The sequence below is a fragment of the Oreochromis aureus genome, linkage group 11, assembly GCF_013358895.1.
Source record: "Oreochromis aureus strain Israel breed Guangdong linkage group 11, ZZ_aureus, whole genome shotgun sequence".
Taxonomy (NCBI): Eukaryota; Metazoa; Chordata; class Actinopteri; order Cichliformes; family Cichlidae; genus Oreochromis; species Oreochromis aureus.
This window is the reverse complement of record NC_052952.1, coordinates 22,251,903-22,264,399: the sequence shown is the minus strand read 5'-3', so window position 1 is coordinate 22,264,399 and position 12,497 is coordinate 22,251,903. Positions and strand designations below refer to the sequence as shown.

The 12,497-nt window shown below is 41.0% G+C and overlaps 1 protein-coding gene across 4 annotated transcripts in view; it reads right to left on the bottom strand.

The window, feature by feature from the left end:
- cacng8b (calcium channel, voltage-dependent, gamma subunit 8b) overlaps positions 1-12,497 on the bottom strand; it is a 28,605-nt gene that overhangs the window by 8,684 nt on the left and 7,424 nt on the right. The window contains exons 1-4 of one of the 4 annotated variants that reach the window (XM_039620075.1): positions 6,960-7,126; positions 5,661-5,950; positions 4,715-4,939; positions 1,660-1,743 (exon numbers count right to left, since the gene is read on the bottom strand). In XM_039620075.1, the coding sequence (XP_039476009.1) occupies positions 1,660-1,743; positions 4,715-4,937 (307 nt within the window). In that variant the 5' untranslated portion in view covers positions 4,938-4,939; positions 5,661-5,950; positions 6,960-7,126. Of the gene's footprint in view, positions 1-411; positions 1,616-1,659; positions 1,744-2,039; positions 2,245-4,714; positions 4,940-5,660; positions 5,951-6,959; positions 7,127-12,497 lie in introns of those variants that run through there. The other 3 variants (XM_031744333.2, XM_031744332.2, XM_039620074.1) reach the window with 3 other exon arrangements.

The following is a 12,497-nucleotide window of genomic DNA, read 5'->3' as shown; positions in this document are numbered from 1 at the left end:
CGTTCTTGAGTGGCACATTTAACAGATTGAACAAGATTAAAAGAGTTCACCAGGTCCATGAATTCCTTAGCCAGGGGCTTCCTGGGCAACATACGTGTATATTAAAATCACCGAGTAGCAGGACCTGGTCATACCGGGATGCACAGTCAGCGAGAAACTCCGAAAACTCAGATAAAAACTCCTTTTTATATTTAGGAGGCCGATAAACTATTGCACACAGCAATGAAGGCGAGTGGCCCAGTTCACACAGGCAAAGTTCAAAACTGGTGTGGCGTGTCCATGAGGATAGTTGCTTAAACTCAAAGTGTGATTTAAAAACAACAGCTAACCCCCCGCCACGACCAGAAACTCTCGGAGCGCTAAAATAAGCACAGCCGGCGGGCAGCAGTTCAGAAAAAACGCTTAACTCACCGGGTGAAGTCCAGGTTTCAGTCAAACAGAGGAAATCCAATGCATGGGAAGAAAAGAAATCCTTCAGGATGAAGGTCTTATTCGCCACCGATCTGGCATTTATTAAGCCCAACCTGAGGGGAGCTGGTTCGGAGACCTCCGGGGTAGTGACAACCAGATCCACCGATCGAAGGTTTGATCGGTCGATTCCCCTCCAACGCAGATGCCGAAGAGGGAATGATTTAACAGGGCTGCTCCCGATAGAGCCGACAACGGGAACCAACCAGGAATCCACAGGATCCAGAGCACGCAATGGTACCAGGAGTCGTGGGAAAGATTGACGAACGGAGCGTAGATCGTGAGGAAAGTAAGAAATCCGGATTCTCAGCTTAACGAGGCGACCTCCACGGGTACCCCGTCTCCTGCGTCGCTTCCGCATATCTGGTGGCAGTGGTAGGGGATGGCAGCGCAATGGTACTGCTTCCAGGTAGGGAGGCAGAAAACCCTGGCTATCTTTACCAAACCAAACTGAAACTTTGGTGGATGAGCCGATTTCCAATAAAGTCTGGCGATCATACGACAGTATTGAACTGACATGTTGCACAACATTAGCTAAAAACAATAAAATCAAACAGGTAAAAAAGAGCGGTTGACGGCATGCCAAACACACAGGCGCCATCTTCGTTTACTCAGCTGAGTTCAGCAAAAATGGGTAAAAATGCTATGAAATAATTAAATATGTTGAAATTTGCTTTAAATAAAATACACAGAATATTTTTTGAGGAAATTAATTACTCAGTTCTAGGCACACAATTGAATCAAACCCTTCCCATGTGGCCCCCGGTCCTTTCAGGAGGTCTGCCAACCACACACACACACACACACACACACATATTAACACGCCTCTCTCATCTAGGACAACTAGGCCACAGGAGAGAAAATGCCACCTAAATGCCAGCAAAATGCCTCTGCAACATTGTAAACAGAGCACAAGCTTTTCTTTACGTATGCACGGGCACACATGCATCATATCAGTGCAGAAAGACATGACTGCAGGGCACTGAGCACGAACTAGGGCACCCCTTCTCTCATGGCTTTGTAAACCATGTCACGTGTTTATTTCTTAATGTGATTGAGAGAATGAGCAATAAAACGCCAAGTTTAAAGCATCAAGGCGTCATTTTATACTTTGCTCTTAATTTGTTCTCAGGTTGTTTTTTTGTTCCCCCTCTACATCACCCACGTCTGGCACTTCAGGTAATAACTTACGTAGGACGTACTCTGCCCCATCATGGTCAAAGTCTGCATCCTCTGGGAAGTGGTTAATCTGAGAGCACACTCCTCTCTTCACTCCTGAGACAGACAAGAAGAAAAATGGTGACCAGACTCAACAAAAGGCAACAACTCAAAGCTGAAGTCTTATGAGAACAGTTTCTATCCTCTTGATGAGGAGACTGACTGATTGACCTGGAAAATGTTGTACCGTGATTTGAAAAATGCGCTGAATGGTAAATTTGGGTATATTGTTTAGGAACATCATCGAGGTTAATGACTGTTGTTGTAATTACAGCTTATGTTAGTAACGTCACAAACACACAGTGAACGCACAGGCACAACGTAAATACATACAAGCAGACACACAGACAGACCGATAACTACCCGGCGGGGTCTTGCATGTAGACAGACAGACGAACGGAGGGACGCACGGAACGATGATGACAGCCCACCACTGTTGTTGGTGGATGGATTTTTAGAAAGGTGGAGTGATGAAATGAAGAGACACAGACTGAGGGAGAGACGAACAGATGTGGGGTGAGATGGTCTCTCAGTGCTCCTACATTTCCACAGGTAGGTCTGTAAAGAAACAGATGGTGGTACAATGGGAGGGAAATACTGGATGAGCCACATGGATCAGGCATTTTTGAAACCCCGCATTATTCTATGTTGGCATTTTCCGTCGTACTTTATTAAACCACAAATCGAGGACTGTGAAAATACCACCTTATGCACACATGTTCTTAGAGTATTCTATATCTATAGTCTTATATAAATGTAAGAGTTAGTTTTAGAAACACTGGTTCATGTGGTCTTCTGCCCTAAGAGGCAGAGAGAGTGAATAAAAGTGACGTTTCAGGGGCCAAATAGGCTAGTCAGTATTTCAGAAGCTGCTGATCTGCCGGGATTTTCCCACAAATTCATCTCTAGGATTTACAGAGAATTGTCTGAAAAACAGAAAACATCCAATGTGCAGCAGTTCTTTAGGTGAAAATGCTTCATTGATATGAGAGGTCGGAGGACTGCTTCGTGTAATAAACCTCATTACAACCAATATATGCATCTCTCAATTCATTTCATGGATTCCCATCAGCTGTGTGATGCTGTCATGCCAATATGGACCAACATTTCAGAGGAACATTTCCAGCACCTTGTTGAATTTGTGCCAGGAAATAATTAAGGTAGCTCTGAAGACAAAAAGGGTCAACTGAATAAAGTATTCAGTGAGTGTATGTGAACGTGCTTCCAATATCATCTCACTACATGACCTCAAACACAGCTGTGCTAAGTGACTCTAGCAGCTGACATGTTCAGTATCGGGCTCACACATTTGTGGGATTATCTAACGAAAAATCACACAGACAGATAAAATCTTCATTGACCGGTAAGTCAGTGCAACTCCACCTTAAATGAGTCTGCAGAGGGGAGAGGAGGACAGGACACGTCTATATCCACAGCATAATGTGCCACCCACCTGCAGGCATAAATCTTTTGGAGCTAGCATGTCCTGCATTTCCACCCCTTCTACACCTCACTGCATCACTGCACAACTACTGAGCATCTATCTTGGCTGAATACTCCACAGGCATCAAGGATACTTGACCTCTAAGCCACGCCAAGACTCTGTCAGCTTTACTGCAGCAGAAAAGGCTGAAAACGAGAGGAAACTACAAGGAGGCAAAGATGAGGACAAACCAGTGAAAGATGAAATGTAAAAATGTTTGGGGGAGGAAGGCAGAGGGATAGCAAGTGGAAAAAACTGAGAGAGAGAGGGGTAAAGGAAAGAGTGGGTGGGGGTGCACTGCAGCAGAGCTGCAAGGGCTAGAGCTTATCTCTAATTGGCTGCTTTGCTATCAGGAAGCTTAGAGATGAGGACAAATTAGCTTTGTACAATGACCAAGCCCAGGATGGGCCAGGGATGCTTTATAAAGAGAGCCAAGCGGTTTTCCTGGAAACAAAAAAAAGCTTTTACCTCAGTCTGCATGTCAGCAAAGGCACAGATCGCAAACTCACACCACCCCCTTTGCTTCTTCACTGTTAACTCCATCCCAGCTTTTACTGTAGAGTGTCAGGCAGGCAGTGTAATGTATAATGAATTAGCAGCTTGTGTTGCAGTGACACAAGAAGTGAAGATTGAGAGATGGCTGCTGCCAGATTCTGTATCTTCCACCACTTGAAATGAGAAGCCGATGGGTGAACAGAGGCTTTTGTTTCAGCAATTGACTTGAATGAATGCATCCTGAATCACAGACAATGATTAATGGATTATTTTGGATGAGGGTTACGCTTCAGTATCACGTAATTATATTGCAATTATGCAAAATTGTTTTTTTTGGCCCTGTAGCACGGTCGACCAAATACAAATGAAATGTGTGTTGATGCTGGTACTGCTGCAGTGCTGCGCTCTCCTGAACAAAGTTTTTCTAAAGTCAAGTGAGAGGTTCTTGCTGTTAGACTCTGATCCCATTCAACAGAAGAGCAATGCATACTATTAAAAAAATATGTGACTGAATAATGGGAAATGTATTCCCATTTATAAGCTTTAACATTTCAATGAGATACGATTTTCTAGTTGGACCTCAGGAGCGGGTTTCAGGCCACCAGCTTGAAGGTTAATTAATTGAATATAGAAAATAATAAAAAAGCCAATAAATATAGTATAATAAACAGAGTATCAAAGTAACTGCATGCAGTGATTAATGCCACATGTGATTTAAACAGTGGTTCAATTCATCTGCTGTCTGCACAGCATCCAGTCTGAAACCACCACAACCATAACTTAAAGTCAGACAATGCTGTGAGTGCCCTTCCACCCTGCAACTCTATTATCTCTCTCAGTTGAATATGAACCTAAAGATCCAGAAAGTATCTAAGAGCGAGTCTGTTAGATTTAAATTTTGATCTACACTTGCCCTGTCCCAGTCTTCTCTGCATACTCTGAACTGGAATCAACAGTCTTAACAAATCTTTTTCAAACTTTTTCAAACATGCGTCTACGTAAGTCCAAATCCCGCACACAGATTCCTGTCCATGAAAGCTCTTTTGTTACCTTCCAAGCAGCATATTCTCCATAGACCGGAGTGGGTAAGAGCACCAGGGTCCTTCTTGTCCTTATTATGAGGGTCATCCTGGGTGACGTTGGCTGTGCTGTTGCAGATGAGGGCACGGGAGTACAGCCAGTAGTCCGTGCCTATTGCCACCGTCATCAGGCCGAAGGCAGCGAATGCCCCCACGGTGGTGAGAAGGATCTGGATCCCCTTCTCACACACCATGCCTTTAAGGGAAACAAGGAGGAGGAGGAAGAGGTGAGTGAGAAGTTGGAGAGAGTGGGCATCAGGAGTGCAAATAAAAAGCATTTATTGTAGAGCAGAAGAACAAGGAAGAACTTAACAAAGTGCAGTTTATTAAAAAAGACAGCAAACAAAGAAGGTGAGATGATGAGGAGCAGGAGGAGGCGAGGGGCACCGGTGGGAGGGAGAGAGGGAGGCGATGAGAAAAGATGAGCGCGAGGTGTAGGCGGATGTGGGAGGTGCATAAGTGGCTCTATGATGTGTCCTTGGAGGAGAGTTTGATGACTCTGCTGACTCTGCTTAACAAGACAGAATTGATGTGAAGCACAACAGATCTCACCCTCCCAAACTCAGTCTACTCCATATTCATGACCCTGACAATGTTCTCCCCCTCGGTATCAGCAGGGCTCGATGCACACACACACACACACAGAGGAGATTAAACATGGGATCACCTTGCACCTACTTCTATTACAGAGGCAATGTTGGTGAACCTCTTACATACAAACATCCATGTATACACTCACACATTACATAATTCACTTACAGCCTTTCACATTGAACCAGGCAAGTGTGAAAGACAGAAAGTTGTCTCAGTATCGCAGAGTTGCCTCCACAGATATTTCTGTTGTGTTAAAAGTTTCCTTTTCACAGACACAAATGTGCTAAACCTGATGGTGCAGAGAGTGACAAAGTGAGACCTACCTGACGGCGAGTTTCTATCCTTCGACTCAATTTTGAAATCTTTCTTTTCCTCGTCAGTGAAGAACGTGCTGTCCCCTCGATCCGGACAGCATCCATCGACTGTGTTCACCCGCTCTCCTCTCTCCTTCTTGCTCTTGTCCTCTCTCTTGCCTCTGTCTCTTTCTCTCTCTTTCTTTTCGACTCACTGGAAAGTTGGTGCTGGTGGAAGTTGTGGACGGTTGTCCCGCCCTCTGCCCGTCTGCTGTTAGCAGGAAACTTGCAGATAAAAGTCCATGGTCACTGCTCTGCTGCTGCACATGAACAAAGACAGAAATATATTACACTGTATTACATTTATGTACAGTAGTAAATATTAAGTCATGACTCTGCAGATGAGAGTTATTACGTAACGGCTGAGATGAGCCATTGCTGTATTTAACTTCTTTTCACATGTGCATTTATAAGACTTGTTGCTGGTATCATGGATAACAAAGAGCTGTATAAATTAGGACTAAATTAATAAATGGACTCTTTTTGTTGCTGTGATTTTTGGGTCAACGACATATTATGAAAAAAGTAAATGTGGCACTTTACATTACTTTCCTTAAATTAAAATGTCATTTTGCCAGCTCAACAGTAGGGTTAGGTTAGGTCTAGGGTATCCTTATATTTGAGAAAAGTGATATTTCTGTTGGCATGTGGTCATTTAGGAAGACTTCCATAAAATTCTTTAAGTTATCATGAATGAATTTAAGTTATCCCAAGTAAGATTTATAATGTGTTCAATAATTTGCTTGGAACCAAGTCGCAACCTCTGTGGATTGAAATAGAAACATGCAGTTCCTCAAATGCACAGCTCTACAACAACGTTATACATTCACCAGCCTTTTTGTTAGGTGCATCTAATGGGTTGGACCTTCTTAAAGCTGGTGTTAAGGCAACCAGTGTGTGCCAGGGTGTGCCAAGAAGATATCCCCTACAACATTATCTCACCGCCACCAGCAGCCTGAACCATTAATACCACATTTATCAGTGGGTGGCTGTAGCTCAGGAGGCTAATCGGAAGGTTGATGTTTCGATCCCTGGCTCCTCTGGTCTCCAGTCTGCATGGAAAGATACTGAACCCCAAGTGGCTCTCCCATGTCTTCCAAGGAGTATGTTAGATAGAAAGCACTTATGTGTAGAAAACAATACTTGTATGAATGAGTGAATGGGCCATGTTGTATAAAGCACTTTGAGTAGAACAGAAGGGCGGTGTACAAGAACAACTTAATTTACTATTTATACTTTCACACTTTTAATGTCAAATTCTCACCTTACCTTCTGAATGTTGCAGCAATGTTTTTCTAATCTTCTACTGTCTAATTTTGATGAGCCTGTGGGATTTGTAGCCTCAGTTTCATGTTCTTAGCTGACATGAATGGCACTTGGTGTGGTCTTCAGCTGTTGTAGCACATTTGCTTGAAGGTTTGACATGTTGTGTGTTCAGAAACGTTCTTCTGTATACCGTGCTTGTAACAAGTGGAAGGCAACAGTTTGAACTTTGGCTGCCTTCCTATTATCCTGAAGGAGTCTGGCCATTCTATTCTGACCTCTAACATCAACAAGGCATTTCCCCCAGAGAACTGCTGCTCACTGGATATGTTGTGTTTTTCCATTCTCTGTAAAACACAGAAATGGTTGTGTGGGGTAATCACAGCAGATCATTTGTTTCTAAATTTCTCAGACCAGCCCATCTGACACCAACAACCATACTTTAGTAAAGTCACTTAGATCACCTGGATTCCCCATTCTGATGCTTGGTTTGAACTTCAGCAGATCATCTTGAATGTGTCTAGATGCCTAAATCACTGAGTTGGTATGTGATTAGCTGATAGTTGTATTAACAAGCAACTCAACAGATGTACTTAACAAAGTATAGCTGGTGTATGTCAGGCTTGGGATAGTTATGCAGTCCCTGTTAGTTTTATTTATTTCATTGTTGGGTTTTAAAGATTATAGCAGGATTGCTGGTAGTAAGAAAATTATCAGATACTTCAAGTGGGCAATTATTCTTAGTGCTAATACTAGTGGCATGAAAGTAATAAATGGAAGTAGCCGTAATGTAAAGCATAGTACAAAAATAGCTAATTACCCCTTAGTGGCATATACAAGCAATGAGATTTTTTTCAGCTCACCTGTTTAAATTTTATTCAGGCTTAAAGTTTATTTATTAGCGCTGTGGCTGCCTTAACTAGCCAATGCTAACTGCTAGCTTTCTGCTGGGATTCACCACTTCGTTTTTAATTCACTGAGCTTGGCCTCTTAACAGTTTGGCCTTTTATATATTTAATTGTACTAACGGACCTCCCAAAAATTCTGTGCATCACCTTTGGTAAGTGAATGTCTCATGTTACACATCACAGTTAGCAGGTGTATGTGAGATGCACTCAGCTAGCTAAGCTTGTTAGCATTCATGGGTAAATTAGCACTCCAACCTTGGTTATTGAATCTGAAATTAAAAATGGTGAAACAACATTTTATGCACTTGAAATCAGCATACTGTCACCGTGAGGCATGCTGATGTTAGCGTTTAGCTCGACTGCTGCCTAACAGACCTGTGTGGCATTCAGGAATGTAGACGGTTTGTAAATTAATGGAGGTGTATGGCATGAGTTATGATTTATTTTCCATGCTTAGGGTTATGGCCAAATTAGTTTTTCCATTTTCAGCTCTACGCTCTGTTGTGTGTTTTAACACTGTTAACACAAAGCGTAATCACAGGAGGGACAGCTTCACAGGCTAAAGAGAGAATGACTCCAGAGCAAGGGAACTGCATCTACTCTGAATAAGAGGAGCAAGAGGGGGAGGCAGGGAGGACCAACCCGACATTGTTACCATAGCAACATTGAATTCCAAAGTCTGGATCAGCATCGAGCAAGGGGGGTGGTGGGGGGAGACAGAGGGAGAAAGGGGCAGAGATGGGAAAGAAAGAGGCAGAAATAAGGCAGATATTTCAAGTCACTAACAGCGTGTTGACTCTGAGACCCGGGCAGAAGGATGAGCGCGCTAAAGCTTTATCAATAGATAAATGTGTGACCACAGCAACACAGATGCTCTGGGTCACACACACACACACGCTTATAAATACACATGAATAAAGACTAAACGGCATCCGTTACCGAGGGCACAGGAAGTATTTCCTTTTCTCAGCGTCTTTGTATGATGGGTTTTGAAACAAACATGAGGGTAGGATGAAGCAGCACACATTATTCAGCAAACATTATTTAGCAGACATAATGCAGTGCAGTCAAGTCTGTTAATATTTGATGATGCAATATGGCACCGTGATCAAAATAGGTTACATCCTGTTTGCATTGTGAGGCCCAAAACAGAGCTGCCTCAGAGACAGAAAAAGAGACATGGAAGGAGAAACGGTGTGTGTGTGTGTCTGTGTGTGTGTGTGTGTATGCACATTTCCTCTCCAGTGCTTCTGAGGATGGGTCTAGTCCAATCTTATTGAATCCCAGCAATGTTCCCCTCAGCTCGCTTTGGTTAGACAGTTAGCCTTGTATCTCTGCTTTCAGGCATCTTATTATGTAAACTGTCAAATGACACCACCACAGTGTGGCTTATTATTTATACATTGTGGGTGAATATGTGTAAGCAAACAAGCGAAAGTGATTGTGTGTGTGTGTGAGTGTGCCGTATGACCTTCCAACCCTATCAACATGCTGCCTCTCCCTGTGGAAAATACATTTCTAGAAGGGATTACACTATCTCCATGGCCTAAAAATACAGTATCTAATCTGTGTGTACGTGTGTGTGTGTATAGTCTTTGACTCCATGTAATGAATGACCTTAAGAATAATCTACAAAGTTACTCTCCCGAGTAAAAACTCCCCTGTGTGGGCGGAGATCATAATTGTCATTTAATTATCTGTAATTTCTATTTTCCAGCAATAATTAAGAAAGAGGGGAAAGAAGAGAATGGCACAGAAGCTAGAGCAAGAGAGCGTGAAAGAACAAGAGGCCATGAAAAAAAATTAAAGAGCTGCACAAAAAATATTAAAGGGGTTCAAGGTCAGATAAGGGAGAAGGCATTGTAACTTTTCTTTAGGCTGACAGGAGTCTTGCTTTTTTAAAGAAGTCTTCATGGTGTAGTTAAAAGGGTATGTGAACATGACATGCTTCATTTGCAGTTTAAAATGAGTAGACTTTGTACTTTGGGGAAACATATAGTGATTTAGGCTAGGTGTATCGGGTAAAACAATAAAAAAAGAGACTCCAATAACACTGTCTCTACCAAAAACCTCCTCCATGCAGGGATTTTGTTGCTCTATGAAACCCCACTTTGGGATTTTGATAATGAGCCATAATGCTATAACCATTCAAAGTAGACTTATTATGAGCTATGACAATACAATGCTTTGTGCTCCTGTGGAAACAACAAGTCCGTATTATGTTAACAATCTTTGACAAAAATACATTTAATTTGAAATGTTGCAGGAAAGAACTACTCTACCTACAATCCTAAACTGATACACTCTCTGACTGATGGGAGTTGCTGTTACCGTGGAAATGTTTAAACCCTGCAACATCATGTCACTTAGTCACAAAACCTCAAAAACTGTCAGAGCGGTGATTGCATTCAGGAGCGAAGCACTGTACCATAACCAGGCTATATTACTTTACGGCCTGATTATTGACAAAAAAAACCTACATAATGTTATTATACAACACTATTATTAATCACATTAATCACAAACCCTTCGATAATGAAAAGGATTCAATTCAACTGCTATGGAATTGGAGACTCACAGTTGGTTATTTAAGGAGTAGTTCCTTCACCATTAAAAAAAATTATGTACGGTCCTTTAAAGTTTCTTTTTTTTGCTTTTCTTTTCTTTTTTTTTTGATCCAAATAGTTTTTTTATGGTCATGATTCACCTGTCAACCGGTACTATCTCTTCTTTTTAAATTCAATGTCTGGTTAGAAAATACAGAAAAAACATATGTTAGAAAGTTTATATGGAAAATTTCTTAATTTTAAAATGGTACGTTATATTGTAACTTTACAGAACTTTTTTCAGTGTAAGGAAGGCACAAACAGGAAGTTCACTTGTGGAAATGGAGAACTTATAAAAGTGGGATTTCTATTGTCTGTGAAAATACTGGTATAAACTTTTACGTAAGATAAAAGTGTCATATAACAATATAATTAAAATATGGGGATGCCATGCATTTAAACACCCTTGTGCACCGCACCAGCCTTTCTTTTTAGGCAGAATGATCATTTCTACCTAAAAAGGTCGTAATCATAACCAAGCACTACAACAATTTGCAAGATATTTTCCAATACTTTTTTTCACAAAACTGTTTGTTAAAGATGGAAACAACAAACTTGTTTCAACACTTGAGGCAAAAACACAATGTCGAGTATAAGCAGGCTATGATGGCATGTGAGAAGAAGATCCTAACAAACCACAGAGTAAATAATTCATCTCTGTAACTCTGGTTAGTTGCACTCCAAATGACAGAAAGCGCAAACAGTGGATGGGAAATACTGATGACATTATATGGTGATGGCCTTAAACAGCTTTAAAAACCTTGACCCAAGATGTAACATCCCAGGCTGTTAAAGTGTTAAGCAGTTATGTTAACACTTTTACTTCTCCACTGAAAACACTACCCGAGCTCTGTGAACTGGATATATGCTACTGTTTGACTATAACTCTGGTGGTGCTGCTGGAACTTTGTAGCAATAGATTCACAGTTTGATTTAGGTAGTCTTTCATCAATCGAATATATCTTTTGTTTTGTTTACACTAATACATATTGCTGTATTGCAAACTGCAATCATTAATATATCGTGTAATCAGTATTGCTTTTCTATATCATCATAAATATCATTATCATTAGTGATAAATACCGTTATTGCAAATATAATGATATAATTTTGAGGCTACAGCATCCACCCCCTAGTGGTCAGTGTTGAGCTCTGCAGAGTCTTTTGTCATTTTGAAGCAGACATTTGCAGCTGACAGTGTTGTTAATCTTGCAAGCACTGGGGTTGTACTCCTGACTGCTGATTGGCCGATCCATACACTCGATGATCTACTGTGTTACTGACACAAGTGGGACATCAGTTGCATGCCAGAGTTAACCAGTTTTTGTAGCAGAAAGAACGGTAACACTTTATAATACAGCCTGCAACCAAAGACATAATTCTTCTGTAATTAAATGGAATTTCCATGTATTTTGTTGTTCCACGTAAATAACACTGTAATAATGTTTAGATGGACAAACTTAAAGGTAGTAAACTAGATTAAGGGGCTCAGTCAGCTTTTTACAGGAAACCAAGAAAAAATTATATTGTAGGTAAATTTCAGTAGTGCGCAAGTCATTTTAAGTACTGCATACGTAACAACACATCCATGTATTTTGCAGGAAAATAAATAAGAATTGTACTGTGAGCTTAAGTTATTTTAAGTGTGGTAATACATCAGCATAATTACGATGTGAGATGGGGAAATATTGTGACTTTTCAGACGTAAAAGGCAAAGTTAAGTCACTCCATAATATGGTGTACTCCTGACATAAGATGGGAAAATATTGCTTTTGCTCAAAGGTAAACACACATTAATTAAAATTACTTACAGTATAATTTGTGTCGCTCTCCCTGCAAAATAGCTGGAAGTTAGGAAAGATTAAGTCACTGCATAATATGGATCTTGCCCCAAAATGTAAGATGGGAAAATATTGTTTGTCTATTGTACGTCTTTGTCTAAATTACTAGGAAATTATCCAGTACTTACAATTGCTTATGCACTACATACATTTACTTACAATATAATTTTTGGTTTATTTGACTTGTTA